The sequence below is a fragment of the Macrobrachium nipponense genome, chromosome 2 (genome assembly GCF_015104395.2).
Source record: "Macrobrachium nipponense isolate FS-2020 chromosome 2, ASM1510439v2, whole genome shotgun sequence".
NCBI classification, from domain to species: domain Eukaryota; kingdom Metazoa; phylum Arthropoda; class Malacostraca; order Decapoda; family Palaemonidae; genus Macrobrachium; species Macrobrachium nipponense.
In genome coordinates this window covers 95,333,874-95,361,720 of record NC_087201.1, presented here as the reverse complement: position 1 = coordinate 95,361,720, position 27,847 = coordinate 95,333,874, and the positions used below count along the sequence as shown (strand labels likewise).

The 27,847-nt window shown below is 43.4% G+C and overlaps 2 protein-coding genes across 5 annotated transcripts in view; one reads left to right on the top strand and one right to left on the bottom strand.

Annotated features, from left to right (window-relative positions):
• LOC135221576 (uncharacterized) overlaps positions 1-18,852 on the bottom strand; it is a 48,962-nt gene extending 30,110 nt beyond the window's left edge. Inside the window, exons 1-2 of the mRNA XM_064259267.1 lie at positions 18,568-18,852; positions 11,139-11,315 (exon numbers count right to left, since the gene is read on the bottom strand). Coding sequence (XP_064115337.1) covers positions 11,139-11,315; positions 18,568-18,852 — 462 coding nt within the window. The remainder of the gene's footprint in view (positions 1-11,138; positions 11,316-18,567) is intronic.
• The window catches only part of LOC135220800 (uncharacterized), a 324,318-nt gene that overhangs the window by 232,726 nt on the left and 63,745 nt on the right, over positions 1-27,847 (top strand). The window lies entirely within an intron of this gene.

Below are 27,847 nucleotides of genomic sequence, written 5' to 3'. Positions count from 1 at the left end.
TTTCTTTCCCTTCTACTCGACTTGCCCAAATCACTTCTTTTTGTTATGATATAATACATATCTAGTGACAATTGCTTTTTATGATTTTTTACCACTGTAAAAATAACTCAGCTCCATAATATAAACAATGGCGCTGCATTCAGCTTCTGTGTTCCTTCGATTGTTTGTTGAAATGGCTCCTTTGTGAAAAGTTATTTAACCTCTCAAATACATGAATTAAGTAGCTATAGATAGGTCTACACTTCCTTGTAAGCAGATTTTCCTCTCTCTCTCTCTCTCTCTCTCTCTCTCCACCTAAAACATACTTTTTTATATTATCACTCACTCAAGTGTCTCAAAGTAAATATGACTCAAGTATCTCTATAGATGAGCCTATGTTTAGCTCTATCTCTATCATAATATTACACCCATTCTTGTATTTTTCCTAAAGATTTCTACTGGTTATTCCCCAAATTTTACCATCTTTTTTTCTCATTATTTAAGATCGTGTTTCCAAGTACGCACGAATTTTACGTCATTTTAGCGTCATAACATCTCTTTTGAGAGAGGTTTCACAGTAGATTTTAAAGAAGGATGATAAGATATTCTACTCTGAACTGACGTTATCATAACCAACTTGACAAATAATATAATGGTTTTACAGAACCTTTAGGTTTAAAGTTTCTGGAAATCTAGGGATTGTGATAAGTCATTCAATGGATTCACAGGAAAATCTCTCTCAGAAAGATTAACTCAACATAAGCTCTCAGTTATATATGGACAACATAGTTTGGCAATTTTCCATCATATAAATAACATGAATCATACCATGGATTGGAACTCATCCCGAATTTTATACAAAAGCAACTGTCGATATAAATGTCAGATGGTAGTATCTTCACTGGCAAAACAACAAGATAATAGGATCAACCTTTCCAATGGAGCCTGGAACTCTGACCATATAAACAACATCTTCCTTAAGGGAATGATGATGAAGTGGATTAAGACAATTAACAGAACCAACGTCGGCTTAGTGGTGACCCCAGGCATTACCTAAGGGCATATTTCCCACTACAGTGGACCCACCGTATTCTTGTTCTCTGTTTTCGCGGATTTCAATCTGGGCCATATCTACCCATTATTGCAGGAAATTCACCTATTCCCTGGCTTTTATGACAAAAATAATCACCAATTAGTGTATTTTGATGTTGTTTTCATGACTAAATACATTTTTATCATACAAAAATTATTTACTAATTTTCAAATATTAATAACGATTAATACTGTATTAGTAAGTTTAATGAAATTAAATGATATCACACAGTAACAACTCAAATATATCAAGTAATGTGACAGGAGGGGGAGGAGCTGTTGTGTTGTTGCCACCAGGTGTTCATGCAATCTCTCTCTCTCTCTCCCTCTCTCTCTTCTCTCTCTCTCTCTCTCTCTTACTGAGACGAGAGAATTTTTATAGTATATGTGCTATATATTTATTAATATTTTCAAATATAATAATAATAATAATATAACTGTAATTACAAAATTCATATTATGTGATAGTATTTTAGAGATATACAAGAATTCCTATCCATTTCAACTCTTTTTGAAATAAGGATACTCTCCCTCTCTTCTCTCTCTCTCTCTCTCTCTCTCTCTCTCTCTCTCAAGCCGCCTGGAAGTGTTTAGAAGTATTTTCTGAGAGAACAGAGATAAGCTCTCTCTCCCTCCCCCTCCTCCTCCTCTCCCCCCCCTTCCCTTCCCCTCGTCTCTCTCTCTCTCTCTCTCTCATTCTCTCTCTCTCTCTCTCTCTCTCATCTCTCTCTCTCTCTCTCTCTCTCTCTCTCTGTCTCTCTTTTTTACTGATGAAAGAATTTTTATGGTACTATTATGCGATGTTTACTGATATTTTCAGTTGTTAATAATAATAATGATAATAATTACAAAATTCGTGTTTGGTAGTATTTTAAAGAGATAAAAATAACCTTTCCATTTCACTTACTTAAGAATAACTATATCTCTCTCTTACTGAGATGAGAGAATACTTATGGTAGATATGTGTTTATTAATATTTTCAAATCAAATAATAATGGCAGAGTGGGTTAGGTCGTCAATGGACTGTTGGATGGGTGACCGCTCTCCTCAGCGTTGATTCCTTAGGAAAGGATCTTTACCATAATTTCCTCAGTCTACTCAGTGTAAATGAGTAGCTATCCCTGATGAGTTAGGGTCCAGCTATGGGTTAAATAGAAAAACTCAGCAATGATGTTAAGAAATGAAGGAATAAACGACGACGTAAATGGAACCTCTGGCAACAGAGGATCTTCGTCCGGCAGCCAGGTATTCAACCCAATTGAAGGGGAAGACTGTCAGGTACTTGGAGGTCGTCATCCAGCAACTGACCACCACAACGACAGTAACCAACAGCCCGAGATTGGAGCTACAGAAGCAAATCAAAGGAAGAAATGGACAAGAGAAAATAAGGAAATATGGAGATGCTACATCAAGAAGCACCCGACGGAGAGAGGATATAAGAAGAAGGTTGGTCAACATCTGGAATGAGAGGAATAACACCCCCAACAGAGCAGGAGGCTGGCAGACCAAGTAAGGAACATAAAGAAAAAGAACTGGCTCTCCCCAACAGAAAGAGAAGAACTGGAAAGGGAAATGTCACACGACACAAATTACACGAAGACGAACTGAGAGACGATGCCACAGAAGACGACAGGGATGATGAGGTATCAAACAACGACACACGAAGAAACACTGACGAAGTAATAGAGGATGGAATGGGTAGAAAAGATTAGACAATGGATGGAGCCAGATACAGAGAGAACAAAGATCCCCTCCATGAAAGCCTACAACACCAAGAAATTAAGGGAGATAACAAGTGAGGTCAATGAAATAATGGGCAATACACACCACCAGTATCACAGAACAAATAACTTGGCATATGCAGGAGCAAGATTAGTAGCAGAACTGATGGGGATTCGAACACCAACACCACCAGCACAACCAACCCAACAGAAACCAAAACAGCAACCTCCTTGGAAAAGGCGCCTGGAAAAGCAAATCATGGTGATGAGATCTGACTTGAGTAAACAGAAAGAGATGGCAGAAAAAAGGCTAAGAAGCAAGAAACAAGGGAGGAACTGAACGAGAAAATACAAAATACAAGAGAGGGGACTAAACAACACAATAGAAGATGTAAAACAGAGGCTTAAGGCCAAAGCACATAAGATCCATCGGTACATGAACAGGAATATGATTACCACAGAACAAACTATTCGGAACCAACCATAAAAGACTATACAGCCAACCAAGAGGGAAAGACACCACCAAGAATTCCTGAAGCCAAACCAAGTAGAGACTCTGGGAAAACATATGGAGCATTCCAGTATCACACAACAAACATGCAACATGGCTCCAGGAAGTCAAGGAAGAAGAAACAGGGAGAATAAAACAAAGATTCACAGAGATCACAACAGACAGTCAGACACCAACTAAAGAAAATGCCAAACTGGAAAGCCCCAGGTCCCTATGAAGTCCGTGGATACTGGCTCAAAAACTTCAAGGCCCTACACCCACGAATAGCAGAACAACTCCAGCATTGTATCTCAAATCACCATGCACCCAAATGGATGACCACAGGAAGAACATCCTTAGTGCAAAAAGACATGAGTGAGGGAAATATTGCCAGTAACTACAGGCCTATCACCTGCCTACCAATAATGTGGAAGTTACTACAGGTTCTCATCAATGAAAGGCTATACAACTACCTAGAGGAGAAACACCATCCCCCACCAACAGAAAGGCTGCAGAAGGAAGTGTAGGGGCACAAAAGACCAGCTCCTGATAGACAAAATGGTAATGAAGAACAGTAGAAGGAAAACCAACCTTAGCATGGCATGGATAAGACCCCCATAAGAAAGCCCCTTTGACATGATACCACACACATGGCTAATAGAATGCCTGTATAAAAAAATGGGGCAGAGGAAAAACACCATAAGCTTCCTCAAAAAATACAATGCACAAGAATACAATACTTACAAGCTCTGGAATAAGACTAGCAGAGGTTAATATCAGGTGAGGGACCTTCCAGGGCGACTCACTGTCCCCACTACTCTTCGTAGTAGCCATGATTTCCATGACAAAAGTACTACAGAAGATGGATGCCGGGTACCAACTCAAGAAAAGAGGCAACAAAATCAACCATCTGATGTTCATGGACGACATCAAGCTGTATGGTGAGAGCATCAAGGAATTATAAGGATTGTATCTGGGGACATCAGGATGGAGTTTGGAATAGAAAAATGCGCCTTAGTCAATATACAAAAAGGCAAAGTAACGAGAACTGAAGGGATAAAAGCTACCAGATGGGAGCAACATCAAACACATAGATGAGACTGGATACAAATATCTGGGAATAATAAGGAAGGAGGGGATTAAAAACACCAAGAGATGAAGGACACGATCAGGAAAGAATATATGCAGAGACTCAAGGCAATACTCAAGTCAAAACTGAATGCTGGAAATATGATAAAAGCCATAAATACATGGGCAGTGCCAGTAATCAGATACAGCGCAGGAATAGTGGAATGGACGAAGGCAGAACTCCGTAGCATAGATCAGAAAACCAGGAAACCTATGACAATACACAAAGCACTACACCCAAGAGCAAATACGGACAGACTATACATAACACGAAAGGAAGGAGGGAGAGGACTACTAAGCACTGGGGCAATATCTGAAAACCAATGAAGACGGTGGGCTGGAAAGAGTGCATGGGAAGAAGGACTAATAAAAGTAAAGGGGACAAGACCCAGAAATATCAGAGACAGGAGAATGACAAACAGAACAGAAGAATGGCACAACAAACCAATGCACGAACAATACATGAGACAGACTAAAGAACTAGCCAGCGATGACACAAGGCAATGGCTACAGAGGGGAGAGCTCAAGAAGGAAACTGAAGGAATGACAGCGGGCACAAGATCAGGCCCTAAGAACCAGATATGTTTAAAGAACGATAGACGGAAATAACATCTCTTCCATATGTAGGAAGTGCAATACGAAATATGAAACCATAAACCACATAGCAAGCGAATGCCCGGCACTTGCACAGAACCAGTACAAAAAGAGGCATAATTCAGTAGCAAAAGCCCTCCACTGTAGCCTGTGCAAGAAACATCAGCTACCTTGCAGTAATAGGTGGTACGAGCACCAACCTGAGGGAGTGATAGAAAACGATCAGGCAAAGATCCTCTGGGACTATGGTATCAGAATAGATAGAGTGATACATGCAAACAGACCAGATGTGACATTGATTGACAAAGTCAAGGAGAAAGTATCACTCATTGATGTCGCGATACCATGGGACACCAGAGTTGAAGAGAAAGAGAGGGAAAAAATGGATAAGTATCAAGATCTGAAAATAGAAATAAGAAGGATATGGGATATGCCAGTGGAAATTGTACCCATAATCATAGGAGCACTAGGCACGATCCCAAGATCCCTGAAAAGGAATCTAGAAAAGCTAGAAGCTGAAGTAGCTCCAGGACTCATGCAGAAGAGTGTGATCCTAGAAACGGCGCACATAGTAAGAAAAGTGATGGACTCCTAAGGAGGCAGGATGCAACCCGGAACCCCACACTATAAATACCACCCAGTCGAATTGGAGGAATGTGATTGAGAAAAAAAAAAAATAATAATATAACTGAAAATTTTCAAATAAAAATTTTTCCCTTCAACTTTCTCTGTCATTTCCCTACCTTCTCTTAACTCCAGAGAAGCTCGAGCTGGGGAAGCTGTAAAATATGTCAAGTAAAGTGACAAGGGAGGGGAACAAATTTAATGGTTTTTATGCAATTTCTCTCTCTCTCTCTAGAAGTATTTTAAAAACAATCTTTCCATTTCACTCTTTTAAATACTGTAAGGACAACTCTCTCTCTCTCTCTCTCTCTCTCTCTCTCTCTCTCAGGTCAGGGGGGCTTCTCTCTCTCTCTCTTTCTCTCGTCTCTCTCTCTCTCTCTCTCTCTCTAGCTCTCTTAGTTTCAAGTGTTAGAAGCAATATAGTAGTAAAGTACATTTGGTGTTTGTATTTCTTCCTTCTCTCTCTCTCTCAGCAAAGAATTGATAGACTGACAAATAGATACTTGTGCAGCCCTCTCTTTCTCTCTTCTCTGGAAAAGATATATGTATTTGGGAGGGGAAGAGTGTTGCCTATAGAAGTTCATTTCAATCTTTTATATCGTAAGGAGTTATCTCTCTCTCTCTCTCTCTCTCTCTCTCTCTCTCTCTCTCTCTCTCTCTCTCTCTCTCTCTCTCTCTCTCTCGTATTGGCTGTTTATATATTTCTAATGTTAAAAATGTTTCAGATGACTTTGAAATTATATTAATAATAATTCCAATTCAATGGTATATTTGACGTAGGATGATACTTGAGGTATACATTTGGTATCTGAACTTTCAAGATAGGCAGATAACTATTGGGGGGGGAGGGGTGGGGGCAACTGGTACACATCCCCTGTGAATACGGGGGAACACTGTATATATTTTTCACCAATGTAACTTCTGTCATTCACTACTTGATAAGGGCGGAATCAGTCCACTAAAATAGCCCTTGGCTTTAAACTATATACAGGCAGTCCCCGGGTTACGACGCGACGGTGTCGGCTTACGACATTCCGAGGTCACGACGCTTGTCAATAGACATTATTTCCAGGGTTACGACGCATGTTCCAGGGTTACGATGCCTACAACGCTCATCTGGCAGATTGAAATATGACACCAAAAATGCAAAATAATCAATATTTGAAGGTTTTTTTGATGAAAAATGCCATAAGATGCAGTTTACATAGTTTTCAATGCACCCAAAGCAGTAAAAGTAAGGTTTTCTAGGATTTTTGACAATGTTTCCGCGGCTTACGACGCGTCTCAAGAACGGAACCCCTGTCGTAATTGGAACCGGGAAAACGCCTTGTATATATTATTTTTATTTTTTATCTAAATAAACTAATAATTAATATCTTATATATAGATATATATAATATACTTATATATATTAATAATATTATATTATATATATATAAAAAAATATGTAAGCCAGAACATCACCAAACTTCTAAGAAAAATGACGTTATTATGATATAACAAAGTTTCATGTATACTTACCTGGCAGGTATATATATAGCTATATCCTCTGTCGCACTGGCAGAATTTTCAAACTCGCGGCAACCGCTAGATCACTGGTAGTTCAGGTGATCGACCACCCCGTTCCCGTGGCCCTGGCGCTCGGAACCATTCCCATTTTCATCAGATTTTATTCTCTGAACCCTGTCTCCTGAGGGGAGGAGGGTGGGAATTTAATTATATAAACCTGCCAGGTAAATATACATGAAACTTTGTTATATCATAATAATGTCATTTCATGTATGACACTTACCTGGCAGGTATATATATAGCTGATTGACACATTTGGAGGTGGGTCAAAGACAGCAACATCGTTAGTTTAAAACTTAAAATAAATTTTAAAGTACTCCTTGGTTCCTTTACATTGTGCCTGCTAAGGTAAAGCTGACTTTCATAGGTCCCTGCCTCTTAGCCTGCTTAACCTTAGTAGCTCTCAACTAGGACATGACCTGAATGTTGAAGAAGCTATCAAAAGGGTCTGACAACTGGACGTGACCAAATTTGTTGACAGGAAACCCTAGCCCTCTCTTACCACACGCATTCATACTAGGAATTGTTAGACCACCTGAACCACACACACACACCATCACTAACAAATGACACTTCATAAACTGAAGAGGGAATAAACCCTCTCAGACAACCATAAAAACGCTACAACCTAATTAAAAATACCCTAGCATGTTAGTAGGTTATGGGGTGGAAACTCCTTTGCCCAATACTGCACCTGAGGATGTCCGCAATTTGGGTCACAGAGGTACTGGATGAAGAAACCTTCCGACTCTTGCACCACTTACGAAAGGTCTCCCACTTCGCCTGATACATCTTGATTGTTGAGGTTCTTCGTGCTCTGGCCACTGCTTTGGCCGCTTCTTTAGAAAACCCCCACGCTCTGACCAGTCTTTCGATAGTCTGAACGCAGTCAGACCCAGAGCGAGGGTGTTCTTGTGAAACCTGTCGAAGTGAGGCTGTTTGAGTAGATCTACTCTTGCTGGAAGTGTTTTGGTATGTCCACTGTCCATTCCAGTTCCTCTGTGAACCAATCTTGGGCCGGCCAGTAGGGAGCTATGAGAGTCAGTCTTGTCCCTTGACTCTCCCTGAACTTCTTCATGACCTTTCCTAAAATCTTGAACGGGGGAAAGGTGTAAGCATCTAGGCCCGTCCAATCTAGAAGAAAGGCATCTACCACGACTGCTTGAAGGTCTGGGACTGGAGAGCAGTAGGTCGGTAACCTCTTCGTAGTTGCGGTCGCAAAAAGGTCCACCACTGGACGTCCCCATAAATTCCACAGGCTCTGGCATACTTCTTGATGTAGGGTCCACTCTGTTGACAGAAGCTGACCTTCCCTGCTCAACAGGTCTGCTCTCACATTTTTCTCCCCTTGAATGAACCTGGTGAGCAGGCTGACATTCTCCTTCTCTGCCCACAGGACTTCTTCTGCCAACTTGCACAGCGAAACGGAATGAGTTCCTCCTTGTTTGCGAATGTACGCCAGAGCTGTGGTATTGTCCGCGTTGACCTGCACTACTTTGTTGCGGACCAACAACCTGAACACTTTCAAAAGCCAAGAAAATCGCCATCAGTTCCTTCCTGTTTATATGCCAAGACGCTTCCTCCTTGTTCCAACGACCTGACACTTCTTGAGGACCTAGAGTCACTCCCCAGCCTGCGTCCGATGCGTCGGAGAATAATACTAGGTCTGGGTTCTTCTGCTGGAGCGATGCACCCTCTGCTAACTTTCCCGGAGTTAGCCACCATTGCAATTCCTCCTTGATCTTGTGAGGAATCTGAAACAAGAAGGAATCTGGTTGCGATTTTCTTGGCCAGACTTCGTTCAGGAAGATTTGTAAGGGTCTCATGTGCAGTCTTCCTAGAGAAACGAACCGCTCCAGTGATGAGAGAGTCCCCAGTAAGCTCATCCACTCTCGCGCGGAGCATTGGTCTTTCTCTAGAAAGGCTTGCACCTTCTGAAGGCATTGTACTTGCCTATCGGGGGATGGAAAAGCCCGAAAAGTCGCTGAGGAAATCAGAATCCCCAAATAGACTAGCTCCTGTTTGGGGATCAGATTCGACTTTTCTAAGTTCACCATCAGACCCAATTCGTTTGTCAATTCCAATGTAAGTTCTAAGTCCTCCAGACACTGTTGTCTTGATTGGGATCTTATAAGCCAATCGTCTAGGTAGAGAGAGACTCTGATCCCTAGAAGGTGCAGCCACTTCGCCACGTTTGACATCACTCTCGTGAACACCTGCGGAGCTGTGCAAAGTCCGAAGCAAAAGGCCTTGAACTGAAAGACCCTGTTCTGGATCACGAACCTCAAGTACTTCCTGGATCTCGGATCAATGGGAATGTGGAAGTAAGCGTCTTGAAGGTCCAGGGTCACCATCCAGTCCCCTGGACGCACCGCTGCCAGTACTGACTCGTTCATTTCCATCGTAAATTTTGTCTTTTCCACAAACAAGTTGAGATGACTTACATCCAGTACTGGCCTCCATCCACCCGAGGATTTCGCAACTAAGAAAAGTTGGTTGTAAAATCCTGGGGATGAGTGGTCCAGAACAGGTTCTATTGCTCCTTTCCTGATCATGGAGAGGACTTGCTCCTGCAGAGCCTCTTCCTTCTCTAGATCATTGTAATGAGCCCCAAGAGCCCTCGGGGATGTAGAAATGATATTATTTTACAATAAAGTTTTGTACATACTTACCTGGCAGACATATACTTAGCTTACGTCTCTGACGTCACGACAGAATTCAAAACTCGCGGCAAACGCGACAGGTAGGTCAGGTGATCTACCTTACCCACCGCTGGGTGGCGGGTGTAAGAACCAATGCCCTTTTCTTGTCAGATTTTTTCTCTTACACCTGTCTCCTAAGGGGAGGCTGGGCGGGCCATCAATCGTATATGTCTGCCAGGTAAGTATGTACAAAATTTTATTGTAAAATAACAATATCATTTTTGTACATGAACTTTCCTGTCAGACATATACTTAGCTGATTGACACCCTTGGTGGAGGGTAAGAGACAGAAAATAACAAAGAAAAGGTAAAACAACACCTGTTGTAAGGTATAAATAACCTTGGTTCTTACCTGTTTAGGCTGAAGACGTCATAGGTACTGTCTATTAGTCTGCATAGCCATAAGAGCTACAGCGAGGGCGTGACCTACAGCTGAAGAGACTCTTTGGGTCTACTAAAGGGATTTGATATCAGCTTACTTAGTAGAATCCAAGTCGGATCATGTCAACGGGAGTTCGCCCTCTTCTATGACAGAACCTGTCCACTACCAACGCAGGGAGCTTCAAACCAAATCCGATCACCTAACCAAACTAAAGTTGTTAGTACTACGAATAGAAAAAGATGCCTACCTGCATCATTTTTCATACAACCATATGAACACAATACCAAAAACAAGGGAAAAAACTACAAAGGATATGTTCCAGCTCCCTGCCCCAGCACTGAATCCGCCGATACGTACGGGTTTAATGCGAAGCACTCGTCATACGTAATCCTGACTTCTTTAAGGTAGTGGTTGGCGAATACTGAATTACATCTCCAGAATGTAGTTTTCATCAAATTCTGAAGAGACATATTCTTATTAAAGGCCAGGAAGTGGCAATGGCTCTCACCTCGTTGAGCCTTGACTTTAGGAGCTTGAAAATGTTCTTCATTACAAGATCTATGTGCTTCTTTCACTAGACTTCTAATGAAGAAAGACAGCGCATTTTTTGACAATGGTCTACTGGGGTCCTTTACAGAGCACCATAGTCTGTCCTCAATGCCCTTAAGGGTTTTCTTCTTCTGAAGGTAGTATTTTAAATTCCTAACAGGGCAAAGAGTCCTTTCAGGTTCTTCCCCTACTAGGGCAAATAATCCACGAACCTCAAAGCTCCTTGGCCAAGGATTTGAGGGGTTCTCATTCTTTGCTAAAAACGAAGGAAGGAAGGAACAAATCACAGAATCTCCTTTGAAACCTACCCTTCCTTCTAGGGCATGAAGCTCACTAACCCTTTTAGCAGATGCCAAAGCCATGAGAAACAGAGCCTTCCTCGTAAGATCTTTGAAGGAGGCTAACTGGGGTGGCTCAAACCTCGAGGACCTTAGGAAACGAAGAACCACATCCAGATTCCAACTTGGAACTTTGGTTGAAGTTTTCTTGGAAGTTTCAAAAGATCTTAATAAGTCATGCAGATCTTTGTTATCCGAAAGATCTAAGTTCCTATGTCTGAACACTGCAGCCAGCATGCTCCGATAGCCCTTGATGGTAGAGAATGCCAAACCTCATTTTTCTCTGAGGAAAACTAGGAAGTCTGCGATCTGAGTCACAGACGTACTGGAAGAGGAAAACTTCTGGTTTCTGCACCACCGGCGAAAGACGTCCCACTTCGACTGGTAGACTTTAAGGGTCGAAGGCCTTCTAGCCGAGTCGATAGTCTTAGAATCCTTTGTCGAAAACCCCTTCGCTCTGACAAGACTTTTGACAGTCGAAAGCCAGTCAGATTGAGAGCGGGGAGGTTTTTGTGATACCTGTCGAAGTGGGGTTGTCTGAGCAAATCTACTCTTTGTGGAAGTGCTCTTGGAAAGTCCACCAACCATTCCAGTACCTCTGTGAACCAATCTTGGGCGGGCCAGAACGGAGCTACTAGCGTCATTCTTGTCATCTCCGAGATCGCAAATTTTTTGAGGGTTTGTCCAAGTACCTTGAAGGGGGGAAAGGCATAGACATCTAGTCCTGTCCAGTCTAGGAGAAATGCATCCACTGTTACTGGCCCTGGGTCTGAGATCGGGGAGCAGTAAAGTTCTATCCTTGCGTTCCTTGCTGTTGCAAAGAGGTCGATGTGAGGTCTGCCCCATCTTCTCCACAGGTCTTGGCATACTTCTGAGTGGAGGGTCCACTCTGAAGGCAGGAGTTGATTCTTCCTGCTCAAGAGATCGGCCCTGACGTTCCTTTCTCCCTGTACAAATCTGGTGAGGAGACTGATCTTCCTTGCTTGAGACCACAGCAGAAGGTCCCTTGCTGTTTCGTACAGGGAGGAGTGCGTCCCCCCCTGTTTTTTGATGTACGCCAAGGCTGTGGTGTTGTCCGAATTGACCTGAACTATAGCATTTCGGACGTGGGGCTCGAAGGCTTTTAATGCCACCCAAACTGCCATCAACTCTTTCTTGTTGATGTGCCAGGACACCTGTTCCCCCTTCCAGGTGCCTGACACTTCTCTTGTCCCGAGCGTCGCTCCCCAACCTGCTTCCGACGCGTCGGAAAACAACACATGGTTGGGGTTCTGCATGTGCAGAGACATTCCTTCCACAAATCGGAGTGGGTCCGCCCACCACCGAAGGTCCCTCTTGATTCCCCTTGAGATCTTGAAGGAGAACTCCAGATCTAGGGAGAGACGCCTCCAGTTCTGGTAAAGGAAGAACTGTAGAGGCCTGAGATGCAACCTTCCTAGAGAAACGAATTGCTCCAGCGAGGAGTGTGTCCCCAGCAGACTCATCCACTCCCTCGCTGTGCATGCATCTTTCTCTAGGAAAGGTGTCCGTTAGTTGTTTCTCGTGGCAACGAGGCTATCCCCTCTCTGGCGAACAGAAAAGCCTGAAAAGCCAGAGAAACTATCCGAATCCCCAGATAGATCCGCTCTTGACTGGGGATTAATTGAGACTTCTGGAAGTTCACCAGAAGCCCCAGAGAACTTGCCAATGTAGGGGTCTTTTGTAGGTCCTCCAGACATCTTTCTTGTGATTCTGCTCTGATTAGCCAGTCGTTGAGGTAGAGTGACACCCTCACTCCCTCCAAATGTAGCCACTGCCCCACATTTTTCATTAACCCCGTGAACACTTGGGGTGCAGTCGACAGGCCGAAGCACAAGGCCTTGAATTGGAAGATCTTTCCTCCCATCATGAATCTCAGAAACTTCCGTGAAGAAGGATGGATCGGCACATGAAAGTAAGCGTCCTGAAGATCTAGTGACACCATCCAGTCCCCTGGGACGACAGGAGCCGCTAACACTGAGGAAGTCCGTTCTCCATGGCGAACTTCCTCTTTTCCACAAAGACGTTCAGGGCGCTTACATCTAAAACCGGTCTCCATCCTCCTGAGTCCTTCGGAACTAGGAACAGTCTGTTGTAAAAACCCGCAGAGCGGGGATCTTTCACTAGTTCTATAGCCTCCTTCTCTAGCATCAGATCTACTGCTAGAGAAAGGGCTTGATTCATGATGGGGTCCTTGTACCTGGCCACCAACTCCCTCAGAGTCGTCGTCAATGGTGGCCTTGATGAGAAGGGAATGAGGTATCCTTTGCTGACAATCGATAGGGGCCAATTGTCTGCCCTTTGTGGGCCCAGACGTCGGCAAATTTCAGTATTCTAGCACCCACTGATGTCTGGAGTCCTTGAGCGCTATTTCTTCCCTCTGACTGACCTAGAGAAGGTTTTACCTCTCTTAAAAGGTCTAGTTCCTCAAGTTGAAGAAACTCTGGCAGGGGGGCCTCCTCGAAAGGGCTCCTGCCTCAGTGGAGTCTCTTTCTTGGCAGAGAGGGCACTCAAGACATCCTGTATAATCTTCTTGGGAAAAAGAAGAGGTGAGAGTTGAGCATAAAGAAGGGAGGCTCTTTGTGCATGAGAAACTGCCTTAGTCAGAAACGAACAGTAAACTGACCTCTTTTTATCACTCCAGCTTCAAAAAGTGAAGAGACTTCACTCGAGCCGTCTCTCACTGCTTTATCCATGCAAGTGAGGATGCTGTTAAGATCCTCAGGAGACAGGGAATCCGGGGTCTGAGTCTTCTTAGCCAGAACTCCTTAAGACCAATCAAGGAAGTTAAAAACTTCCAGGACTCGGAACATTCCCTTCAGCAGGTGGTCAAGTTCGTTCATCCCCCACGTAGTCTTGGCAGACAGGAGGGCGGATCGACGAGCGGAATCCACCAGTGAAGAGAAGTCCGAGTCCGCAGACGAAGGGAGAGCGAGGCCCAAGGGTTCCCCCGATTCGTACCAGAAACCTAATCTGCCAGTCAGCTTAGATGGAGGGAAAGAAAACACAGTCTTCCCTTTCTCTTCCTTAGCAAGGAGCCAATCCCCAAAACTTCTAAGCGCCTTTTTCATGGAAATTGTAGGCTTCATCCTTACACAAGATGAAACCTTCGAAATCTTCGATGTGGAGAATAAAGAGAGAGGCGAAGGAGGAGCCACAGGAGAAAGGATATCTCCGAACTCTTGAAGGAGCAAATCTGTTAACCTCTTATACGAGGAAACAGAGGAGACTTTGGGTCCTTCTTCTTCCGAGGGATCCTGTTCTTCCTCGGCTGAAGAACCATCATGATCCTTAGAGGCGCGGCTATCCTTGGAAAAGTCTCTTGAAGAAGTTTGCCGTCTGCCTCTTGGAGACAAAACTTTTGGAACGTGCCTACTCGAAAAATCTTTCTTGTCCTGAAGAGGGCGTTTTCCAGTTTCTTGGAGCCTAACGGGGGGAAGGCGGCTCTCAGGAGCAGAGCGCCTGTTTGAAGAAAAACTTCTATCAGGCTCTTGGCGCCTGCCATGAGAGAAGCGGCTACCAGGCTCTAGGCGCCTGACCCGAGGGGAGAGGCTCTCTGGCGACGAGCGCCTACTAGGGGAGAAGCGTCTGCCAGGATCCCGGCGCCTGACTCGAGGAGAGCGATACTCAGGTGAAGAGCGCCTGTCCGATTTAGGGCGCTTGTCAACAGGAGAGTGGAGGCGAGACGAGGAGCGGCTACGAGGTGAGTAGCGCCTACTAGGCTCTTGGTGCCTGTCAAGGGGAGCGATCCTGTCTCGAGAAGAGCGTCTGTAGGGCGAAGATCGCGACTGGCGCTTGGACGCAGACGGGATCTTGTCTGATGTAGAAAGTCTCCTGCGAGACTCCGAACGCCCAGGAGAGCGGGCCGCTTCCGTCGAATAGCGAGAGTCGGGAGAGGGGAGCCTGGACTTCTTTACAGGAAGCGAGACGTCCTTCTTACGACGAGAACACACACAAAGAGAGCCAGCCAAAGCCGAAATCTGCGCCTGAAGACTAGCCAAAACCCTTGCTGGAGAATTCACAAAATCTTGAACAGGTGACGAAGCTCGATCTCTGCTCGGAGAACGATACTCAAGGGATCTCTTCAGTTTCTTCGCTTCCACCTCAGGCTTTTCCGAAAAAACTTCAGGGCTGGAGGGAAGGGCGCAGGGAGCGTGCCAGGCTCTCTTCGAAGGGCGCGAGGCTTCCGAAGAGCTCCATCCTCGTTTAGGAGAGGGCGAAGGCGAAGACGAGAAGCACTGGCGCAAGACTTCTCTCTTGGCGCAATCCAAGGTAGCCTGGGAACGAGCAACAGGCGCTACCGAGGGGACGCCTGACCGGTGGGGGTTCTCCCTAACCTTCCTGCGGCTTTCGACTTTCCTCCTCCACTAGGACTGGGAGTCTGGAAGAGGTCTAGGCCTGGAAGCATTAGGGAGCCGATCAGACGCACCCTCCACTGCACTGGGATCACTGCACAAATCACTATTAGAATCACTCTTACCTTCTAAATGTTTAATTTTCATCTCCATGCTGCGAATGGTGGCTTTCATGGAGGCCACTTCATAAGGCGCATCTTCGGCTTCGATGCAGGGAGCAGGAGCTGAACCTGGCAAAGGAGCTACGTCTACAATGGGAATATCTACATCCAACTCGCTAATACGAGATCTACTACTGCTCCTAGAAGAAGCTTTCCTAACTTTATCCTTTTCAAGCTTCCTCAAGTAGGAAGACAAAGACTTCCATTCATCCTCATTCAGCTTTTCACATTCAATACAAGGGTTATTAAAGGTGCATTCATTCCCTCTACACTTCATACATACTGTGTGAGGGTCTACCGCAGCTTTCGGTAGCCTCACCTTACACTCACTCATACAACAAACTCTGAACATAGCAGTTTTCTTAGTATCAACATCAGACATCATGTATCCAAAGAAAAATTCAAAGAATAGTCAAATAACGGTCCACAAATTGCGAATGCCAGGCCAAAAGATCAGGTACTTCACCAAAAGTCCGTAGAAACAATCCAGGGCAAAAACAAGAAAAAAATCCAACTGTCAAGAGGTACCGACAACAGGTGTAGTCGACACCGACGACAGAAAAAATCTGACAAGAAAGGGGCATTGGTTCTTACACCCGCCACCAGCGCGGGTAAGTAGATCACCTGACCTACCTGTCGCGTTTGCCGCGAGTTTTGAATTCTGTCGTGACGTTAGAGACGTAAGCTAAGTATATGTCTGACAGGAAAGTTCATGTACAAAAAGAGGTGGTTTCTTCAGGAAGGGGATCTTGTAACCTTCCCTGGCTATCGTGACGGCCCAAGGATCCGCTCCCTTGTTGTGCCAAACTTCCCAAAACTCCTGGAGTCTGGCCCCAACTGTTGTCTGGAGGACTTGTACTTCATTGTTTGCTTGTGGGCTTCCACCCTCTCTTGGAAGGAGCCCTTTTACCTCTAAAGGAGGGGCGAGAAACGTCCTATCTCGAAAGGGCTGTTGAGCCTGCCTTGACTCCTTAGGTGTCTTCTTAACCACTTTGGGAGGCACATACTTTCTTACTGAAGAAGTCAGAAGGTCCTGGGTTGCCTTCTGAGTCAGAGATAGAAAGATATCCTTGATTATCTCTGAAGGAAACAGCTAATCAGAGAGTGGGGCGAAAACCAACTCCTACTTCTGAGCATTAGAAACCCCCTTAGCTGCAAAAGAGCACAGGAAGGACCTCTTCTTCAATACTCCTGCCGTAAAGAGGGACGCCAACTCGTTCGCCCCATCTCTCAGGGCTTTGTCCATGCAGGACATAATACTGCTTGGAAGTTGTAAGGCAGATGATTCCTTGTCTTCTAAGGTGGCGAGCCAGAGCCCCAAGGACCAGTCAAGGAAGTTGAAAACTTCAAAAGTCCGGAAAATGCCCTTCAATAGATGATCCAACTCTGAAGACGTCCACCAAATCTTGGCCGCGTGCAAAGCATGCCTGCGGGAGCTGTCTACAATATTGGAAAAGTCCCCCTGGGAGGAGGCAGGTATTCCCGGCCGAGACTTTCCCCCGTCGCATACCAGACCCCAGACTTCGAGGCCAACTTGGCTGGAGGAAAGGAGAAAGAAGTCTTCCCTGCTTCCCTCTTTTCCTTCAACCAGGAGTTAATCCGTTGAAGGGCTTTCTTGGCTGTAATGGAAAGAGTCATCTTCAAAAACGATGACTTCTTGGGGGTTTTGTTCCTCGGGAACTGCGTAAGGGGGGACAACGGAGCTGAAGGTTGAAACTCCCCTTCGAAGAGTGACAGGAGGTAATCAGTCAACCTTTTATAATCCGAAGATGGCGCTTCGACATCTCTCTCATCTTCAGAAGCTAAGCCCTCAACGTCTTCTTCCACTGACGAGACATCCTGGAAGCCGAAGTCCTGTCAAAGATTCTCTCCGCAGCGTACGTATCTAAAACTTGTTTAGAAAGAGAATGTGGAATCGCATCCTGATGAAAATCTTCTCGGAAGTGTCGGGAGGAAGACGGGTTAACGTCCTGCCGCCTGCGTCCTGCATCCGTCGCTTGAGCTGCGTCCACCGTACATCTATCTGGCTTGCTCTTGCATCCTGCATAGCTGAGCGATCGTCCATCTTAGCCGGCACCGTGCATCCTACCCGAGAATATGAAGGACGAGGAGGAGGAGGCAAAATCTTTTCATGCGTCCTCTTGGAGGACTTGACGGGGAGAAACGCATCCTTACGTCTTGAGGAAGGCTGATCAGTTGTTTCCCAAGACTTTACTAGGTCGGCTAACTTCACTTGCATCTCTCTCAGAGAGTCTTTAGTGTTCGTTTCCTGACGGATCGCTACGCGTAGGAGGAGAGAGAAGGAGTGAAGCACTGGGACGACGAGGAGAGTGGTCCTGAGGTCTGCGAGACGGAGAAGAGACAGGAGAGTGTACCCAAAACGCAGAAGGAGAGTCTCTCTCAGAACAGCCGGCCTTATAACGTCTTGCGTCCTCTCTCGAACAAAACGTTCTCCTCCTTTTTACTGGAATTGCGTCCTCCTCCGCACTAGATGAGAAAATATCAGGGCTACTCCATCCCTCTTGAGCGTAGCCGAGTTTGTCCTGAGATGAGGCTGGTCTGTGCGACCTCTTGAGGGGACGCGATTCCTCCGCATAGCGCCGATTTCTGCCTGATGCAGAGCTATCAGAGGAAGAAAAACACTTCCCAGTGACGCCTTTTCTATGGCGCACTGCTGCAGCCTGGGACGCAACAGGACTGCCTGAAGGGACGACTGATCGTATGGGGACCCATCTCGCCTCCCTTCGACTGTCGACATACCTTCTCCCTTGGGTCTGGGAGCTTGGAAGCGGTCTAGGTCTAGGAGCACGAGAGACGGTCAGCCGCCCCCTCCACAACACTGTCACTCAGATTAAACACACCCACTTTGTCTGTAAGACGCTGAATCTGATCGCCCATCGATGCCAGGGCAGCAAACACTTCAACATAATGTGAATCCTTCGCATCCTCAGAAACAGCAGCGGGCACAGGAGAAAGCTGGGGAGAAGGTGTTAAAACAACTTCTACTTGGGAAGGAGGTGGAGAAATAGTAACTGATTCACTCAAGGCCTTACTAGAAGAGCCTGACCTCTCACTCCGAGACACAGATCTCCTGACACGATCTTCCTCCAATCTCTCCACATATTTAGTGAGTCTTCCACTCTTTCTCATTTAAACTCTCACACTCATTACACCTATTGTCCCAAGTACACACCCTCACTACACTTCTTACACACCGTGTGAGGGTCTACCAAAGCTTTCGGTAGGCTCACCTCACAACCTTCTTTCACACACACTCTAAAGATAATACCTGAATCAAACATTTCAAGAAAAATCCAAAAGCGATTGCCAATCTAACTTTCCAATACGATACCAAAAATCCGTTCATATACAGCGAAAAGTCAGCAAACGAGCTCAAAATTCTAGCAGGGAACCCTCAACGATGTTGACGGTTCGGCTGGCAGAGAAAAACTGATGAAAATGGGAATGGTTCCAAGCGCCAGCGCCACGGGAACGGGGTGGCGATCACCTGAACTACCAATGATCTAGCGGTTGCCGTGAATTTTAAAAATTCTGCTAGTGCGACAGAGGATATAGCTATATATATACCTGCCAGGTAAGTGTCATACATGAAACCTTACTTTTAATGCTTTGGGTGCATTCAAAACTATGTAAACTGCATTCTTATTGCATTTTGCAAAAAAAACTGTCAAATATTGATTATTTTGCATTTTTGGTGTTATATTTTTTCTGCCAGATGAGCGTGGTAGGCGTCGTAACCCAGGAACATGTGTCGTAACCCTGGAAATAATTTCTGATGAATATAATTGAAAAGTGCCTTAACCATCATAATGTCGTAAGCGAACCCGTCATAACCCGGAGACTGCTGTTATATAAAATATAATATATTATAAATATATATCATATATATATAATATATTTATAATATATTTATAATCTATATATATCTATTACTATCTTAGAGAGATATATTATATATATGTGTGTATATATAGGTATATATATATGTATATATATATAATATATTATTATATATATATATATGTATATATATGTATATATATATAATATATATATATATATATATATATATATATATATATATATATATATATATATATATATAATATATATATATTATATATTATATATATATATATACATATATATATATATATATATATATATATATATAGTATATATATATATATAACAATATAATATATAAGATATATTATATAAGATATATATATTATATATAATATATATATTGTTATAGATATATATATATATATATATATATATATATATATATATATATATATATATATATATATAATATATTATATATATATATATATATATATAAGATATATATATATATTAATATATATATTATGTTTGATATATAATATTATATATATATATATATATATATATATATATATATATATATATATATATACAGTAAGTCCTCGGGTTACGCTGGTCTCGACTTACGATGTTTCGTGGTTACGAACGCGCCCCCATAAAAATATAAAAAAATATATTTTGCGTCGTTCCGTCTTACGCGGTTTAGCGTCGTAAGCAAACGGTAAACAAACGCGAACTAGTTTCCAGGCGCACGGCGGAAGAATACGCTTTGTGGGGGAGAGGATGGCGTCGCTTCGCTACGCTCATTCCTCGCCCATACGCCATTTTGGTTGTTTACACTGCCTCTCTCTCCCTCGTGTTGTATCGTTTTTGTAACTTTTTGCTCTTTGTTATGGCTCCCAAGCGCAAGGCGGACTCTTCTGATGGTAGTGCATCGAAGAAAAGAAAGGCCATCACCATGGAAATTAAAGTGGACATTATAAAGCGATCTGAGAAGGGAGAAACGCCAACAAACATTGGCCGCTCGCTTGGCCTTAGCCGTTCGACCGTTGCTACCCATTATCAAAGATAAAGAGCGCATCGTTGAACATGTGAAAGGATCTGCTCCTATGAAAGCGACAGTGATAACTAAGCAGCGTAGTGGTCTAATCATTGAAATGGAAAGGTTATTGGTGCTTTGGTTGGAAGACCAAAATCAACGGCGTATCCCAGTCAGCCTTATGGTGATTCAGGAGAAGGCGAAAAGATTGTTTGAAGCGTTGAAAAAAGAAAAGGGGGAGGAAGTGAAAGTGAAGAGTTTGTGGCTAGTAGGGGTTGGTTTATGCGATTTAAGGCTCGGGCCAATTACCATAACCTTAAATTGCAAGGTGAAGCTGCTAGTGGGGATGAGAAAGCAGCGAGTGAATTTCCTAAAGCGTTGTCTGAGATAATTAAGGAGGGGGGTTATTCTGCTCAGCAAGTGTTTAACGTAGACGAGACAGGTTTGTTTTGGAAACGTATGCCTAACCGCACTTACATCGCCAAGGAGGAGAAGTCAGCACCCGGTCATAAAGCCAGCAAGGAGAGGCTAACTTTACTTCTTGGGGTAATGCTGCTGGCGACTTCAAACTGAAGCCCATTGTTGGTGTATCAGGCTGAAAATCCAAGGGCACTCAAGGGCATTTGGAAGGGTCAACTACCAGTAATTTGGAAGTCCAACAAGAAGGCATGGGTGACACTTGCAGTGTTTGAGGACTGGTTCGTAAACCATTTTGTTCCAAGTGTGGAGCGGTATTGCGCCTCCAAGGGTATCCCCTTTAAGGTGTTGCTAGTGCTGGACAATGCCCCTGCACACCCTGCCCAGTGGGAGACTTCAACCCTAATGTCAAGGTGGTTTATCTTCCACCTAATACCACGGCCCTTTTACAGCCTATGGACCAAGGAGTGATTGCTTCGTTCAAGGCCTACTACCTACGAAGGACAATTGCTATGGCTTTACAGGCAACTGAAAACCAAGAAGGACTTGACTCTGAAGGACTTTTGGAAATCCTACAACATCCTTGATGCTGTAAAGAACATTGCTAATTCCTGGGAGGAGGTTAAGCAAACAAACATGAATGGTGTCTGGAAGAAAATTTGTCCTCAATTTGTGAATGATTTCCATGGGTTTGAGGACACAGTTCAGCTAGTTGTCAAGAACGTTGTTGCCCTGAGTAAGGAAATCAATTTTTGGGAGATGGAGGTTGATGATGTTACAGAGCTGCTGGAGTCTCATGGCGAGGAGTTATCTGCTGAGGACCTGATACAACTGGAGAAGCAGATAATAGAGGAAGAAGAAGAAGCACCCACCCCAGAGCCTAAGGCTTTCACAAGGGCAGACTTGATAAGAGGTTTGCAGAGTTGCAGCAAGCGTTGTCAACTTTTTGAGGCTCAGGATCCCAACTTGGACAGGTTTCACTAGGGTTTCCAGAGGCGTCATGGATTTGATGCAGTGTTACAAGGAGATCTTGGATGAAAAGAGGTCGCTCTCTGTTTCAGACTAACCTGGAGCAGTATTTTAAGAAGGTAGAGAGGCCTGCAGGAGATCCTGTACCCTCTACCTCAGCTGCCTCTGCTAATCCGGCACCTTCTGAATGTTCTGCTAACCCAGACTCACCATGCCCCAGTATCTCCAGCACCTTCTGTAGGTTCTGCCTCACCTAAAGACTCACCTGCCCCAACATCTCCAGTAGTATGTTCTGCCTCACCTCAAGAATCACCTGCCTCAGCATCTCCAGTACTAGTATGTTCTGCCTCACCTCAAGAATCATCTGCCTCAGCATCTCCAGCAACTTCTGGAGGTTCTTTTTCTCTCACTAACCTCCCCCAGTCTCTCCAGCACCGCAGCTTCCTCTCCAAGTGTGCAAGCCAATCAAACTAATAAAGGTAAGGAATTGTTCTCTCGTTGTTATTGATAGGTATTTACATTAAATCATGTGGTATTTTTCAATGTTCCGACTTACGCTGAAAATCGTGTTACGATGCATCGTAAGAACGGATCAACGTCGTAACTCGAGGACCCCCTGTATATAATCTTTCAGAAGAGATTCTGTAATTGGAGATAGCTTGCACAGCCGATTTTGAAAATCCCTTCTTGCGCAGGAGCTTCCAGACAGTAAAGATGCAGTCAGGGCCAGAGAAGATAACCCTTGATAAAATCACCAGAAGTGGGGTTGTTTGAGAAGAAGAGTCTTTTGCGGGAGAAGTCTGGTAAAATCCGCCAGTAGCTCTGAGGTCTGGGAACAATTATTTCATCGGCCAGAAGGGAGCTATCAAAATCATAGACTCATTTTGGTGTTCCCGGAATCAGATGATCACTTGTCTGACCATGGACAGGGGAGGAAAAGCATAGTGTCTGTTACCCATGTGTCACGAACCCCGAGAGGTCCGCTAATAGGTTCGATATTATAATAAACAAAAAGAATTCAACACCAATAGTTGAAACTGGGGATACAAATATAGAAAGATACACAAACAGAACAAAGGTTTATTTACAAGTTTACTAACAAAGATAAATGCAGAATGGTTTCTCCTATTTACATAACGAAAGTAAAATCTTACAATGCATGAACTGGGGAAACAGTGAGGTAATGAAAATACTCGCTGCCCAGTTTTTCAGCGGTTGACAATCAATCCTCGAATCTTTCTGTATGATAGGGCGTTCCCTGTTGTCTGAGTGTATCGTTACAACTTTGCCTGCTACTTTCTCCTCGAAATGCTGAAGACCCAGGTGAATCGCCTTCATTTCTTTGACATTTATGTAACACTTCTCCTATCCTTGAGACCATCTTCCCAACACTTCACTGTCCCCAAGGACTGTTTCCCAACCTAGACTTGACGTGACTGAAAAAGAATTCTGGGCTTGGGTTCACTGGCAGGAGGGATTTTTCTTTCTGACAGCCTGCTATTTTACCTTCCACCAACTAAGCCTGTTTTTATTTCCTGGAGTCACAGGAAAAATGATTGAATCAGGGAATATTTTTCTGTCCCAATTGGCTCTTAAATAAAATTGGGGCAGTCTTAGATGCAATCTGCACTGATAAACACTGTTTCATCAAGGGCAATGTTCTCAGTAAGCTCATCCAAGCATTCACAGAACAGCGCTTTACGTTGAGAAATTTTTTGACAAGTTTCCAGACACTAATGAATTCTCTTCGGAGACGGGAAAACCTGAATACTCCGAGAATTAATCATCATCCCTAAATAAAAAGAATTTGTTGAGAGGGAACCAATAAGACTTCTGATGATTTATTATCAAAACCCAACTCTTGGGCTACTGAAGAGTTATTTGGAGGTCCTCCAAACATTTCCACTCTGATTGTGGGCTCAAAGAAGCCAATCAATCCCAAATTATGTACAGGGAAATCCTCACTCCCAACAGATGTAGCCATTTCACTAGAGGGGCGAGAACTCTTATGAAGACTTGCAGTGCCGTTGACAGGCCAAAACACATTGTGCAGAATGGATTCCTGGTGAATCAGGATGTGAAAGTATGCGTCCTGCATGTCTATGGACGTCATCCTGGTGAATGGATGACAGAACGGACCGGTTTGTTTCCATCTTGAATTTTGTCTTCAAAACTAAAACATTCAAATACTTTTGGACGCCTAGAAGACTGTTAGAAGGCCCTCTATACACTTCTGGAGATTCGATGAAATCCCCAGAACTACATCTTGTGGAAACAAATACTATTGCTTGTCCAGGGACGAGAATAGAAGAGCCAATTTCTGTAAGGGTGTTACACCCTTAGAAGTAAAAGAACACCACAGTTCCCACTTCTTAAGAGCCCCCTGTTCACATATAAGGAAGCTAGTTCCGGAGAACCATCCCTTACTCACCTATCAATATTGGGACACTCCCTAGTCTTACGGTTGAGTGCTCCTACTGCCCAGTCAAGGAAATTAAACACCTCAAAAAACTTAAAAATACACCTAAGAGGTGAGCCATCTCCAAATAGCTAAACATAACTTTAGCTGCAAGAAAAGCTGATCTCCTCTCAGCATCTACGAGTCCGAGGAAGTCTCCCCCCCCCTCCCCCCCGGGGGAGGCAGAAATTCACAAAGAAGGAGCTTCTCCTGTGACGCAATACCAATGCCTTCTCTTATTAAGCCTTGTAAGCAGGAAGAAATCAATGGCCTTACCCTGATCCCTCTTCTCCAAAAGCTGGGCATCAATATCTTTGAGGGCTTTCTACGATGATGCAGATAGCACTAAATTAGGAAGCTAGGCGGGATCCTGTACTTGAGCTCCCGTAAGAAAAATGGAAGCAGGCGCTGAAGGAGTCACTGGAGAAGATGAAGAATAAGCTGAAGGTACTGCAGGCCTACAGAAGGAGCCATCTGAAGGGAGGTTAGCTGAAAAACTGACGAAGAGGCTGGGAGACCACCAGAAGCAGCTTTCACTGGATGAGAAATAACTTTCTCCAATTCCAAACAAGGGAAAGAAGGAGGATGCTTCCAGGTATTCTACTGCAGCCAAAGAGGCAACCCTGACTGAGCTTCTAGCTACAGAAGAGTACTCCAGGACTTGAGAAAGCTAGCTACAGAAGAGCACTCCAGGACTTGAGAAAGCTCCGACGAGGATGACTGATCTGAAACTGGAGAGGGAATGGGCGCAAATGGACGCTGAGACACTGCTTGGAGCTCGGCCTGCAATAAGCGCAAACGGGAGTTTTCGGGTTACTCCAAAAAATCTTTAAAATTTATGAAAAACCTTCTCTGAATGAAGAATGCTTGTGAGACGATGGGTGCTTAGAAGGAGCATTCTGAATTTCCATGACTGAAAAACCAGAAGAAAAATGCTCTGGACCATCCCAAAGAATGCAGGAAGGCTGAGGACTTGAGGGGGGATCCCTAGTTCTCTTACACAGCACAGGTGAATGGGACACATCCCATGGACGCCTTGAGAAAGGGGGTGATGCATCCAAAAACGCCACTGACGTCGAGGCGAAAACTCATCCGAGCTCGAAGAAAGTCTAATGTCCAAAGAAATGCCTTTCCAGTGGCATTTAGCTAAAACCTGGGTGTTTGCAACAGGTTCAGCAGAGGGGGCAGACCCCACCAACCTCTCTTAGGCTCCCAGTTTGACTTCTCCCAGGTGCTGGGGAGTGTGTCATTGACCTTGGCCTAAGAGAATCAGTGAGCCAGAAGCCACCTCCTCATACACTGCACTTGCGCTAGGCCTTACTGGGTGCTCCACAAACACATCACCTACACTAGGAGGTACCCATTAATACCTTAAAAGAGGAAGCTAATTGAGAGAGATTTGGCAATAGATTCGAACCTCTTATCAATCCTGCTTTAGAGACTGGCAATGGAGTTGGGTTCGGAATTAAGGGAGCTGGGCAAAGGAGCAGGGACAGATTGAAAGTTGGGAAGAGGATCAATAGCAAAAACAGGTTCAACAACACTAACAACACCATCAATAATATCATCCTGACAGGATTCCTGGCTAACTAATGCTTTGCTAATCAGTCTAGCCGTCCCATTTCTGTCTCTATCCCTTTCCAGATTAGTAAATGTGATTTCAAGGTCTTCCATTTATGCAAGTCCCAATCTTTACATTTATCATATCTAATGTCTGTTGAACAAACTTGTCCCCTACAATCAATGTATATAGTGTGTGATTAATAAGATTCCTTAGTCAGATGAGCATTTACCTATTACTGGAACTACTAGAGTCCGACATACTAAGTTTAAGTCTGAAAATGTTGTTATCGGTAAAGTCACAATCGTTAATAAAAGGTCAAAATAAGAAGTAATAGAGCCCAACTCTATTTAAATATACCGAAAGGCAATACAAAATCAGAATACTTCACCAAACCAAAAAAAATACAATAATGATAGAATGAATTCGCAAAAATTCAGCTGAAGCTAACAGTTGAACTACAACCATTAGCCGACAGAAACAAATAAAGGCCATGTTTGCTAGTTGTTTCTCTCTAACCCTAAAAATGGGTGGTGGCTTATCACCCGCTGGTAGAAATAGCGCAACCTGGGAATTTTCAAAATTCTAGCTGCTGATTTGTAGAAACTTTTAGCTATAAATTACTGGGTAAGTTATTTAATTAAAAATAATAATTACATGGATATAAAACTGATAATTAAACTATGATAAAACCGAATGGGTGAGCCTAAGCATCAGAGGTAAATGAAGGCGTTCAATTCACTGAATAATTTTGAATGGATACTTGACAGCACTTGGAAGATGTAGCTGATGACTTTCAAACTTATACTAAAAACTTTCATATTATCAACAATAAACCAGGTATAAACAAGATTAGTGATCTTACAGAATAAAATAAGATGAATGGCCATTCGAAGGGTGACTTTGCAAAGCATCTCATTGACAGAGTGGGATAAAGAATCAATAAAACAATCAGTAGCTAATTACATAGATAAGCATTTTGTGCTGTAATTTGGGTAAGTTCTACAAAACTGCACGCAAGTGATTTTCACTGGACTAAGTATAATTTCTTTGTCAAATGGAGTCATAATTAGGCTCTAAATGATGGTAATTTATATATAATTGGTGGAAAGCTGCTCTAATGTAATCAAAACTATGTAAGCTAAACAAGCCACAAAAACTGTGGCCCAGAAAATTAGTAATAGGTGCCAACAATTTAGTGAAAGAACTGAATTACTCTAAGTAGTCATATGAATGTCTACCAGTACTTCCAAATTCAAGGCCACATTAAACAATGCATAAATAAACATTTTATTATTAATGTATCATATGCTGATATCATTTTAATGTAAAAAAAACTGCAAGTTTAGAATGAATGGCAGGAACAGATAGCACTGAAAAAAACAATTCTTTAATGACCATGGAGTTGAAATGAGACAGACAAGGACAACATGCTACAATAATTCGCTAAAGCTTATTTCAAAAAAAGAACATGCTAATTACTTCTCAATGCAAGAGTGATTTATTTACCAATTTCTAATGGTAGTACACTTGTAGCAAGAAGTAATGGATTTGCATACTTACTAAACAAATATAACTCCAATACATGCATTATTTCATTAACCCTTACTGGACTGGTAAATATATTGATATGCAGCTCCTCAGGCTGGGTAAACTTTGAGGTTGGTAAATAAAAAAATATATATCAATGGAAAAAGGAAGATATGAAAATGTACATGGTGAAAGAAAAAAAATTTTAAAAAAATTTTCCCTACCTTACATGATAAGTTGAAAATGACTATTTACAACCTCTTGTGGGGCCTCTTTTACAAGACAATCGTAAATTTTA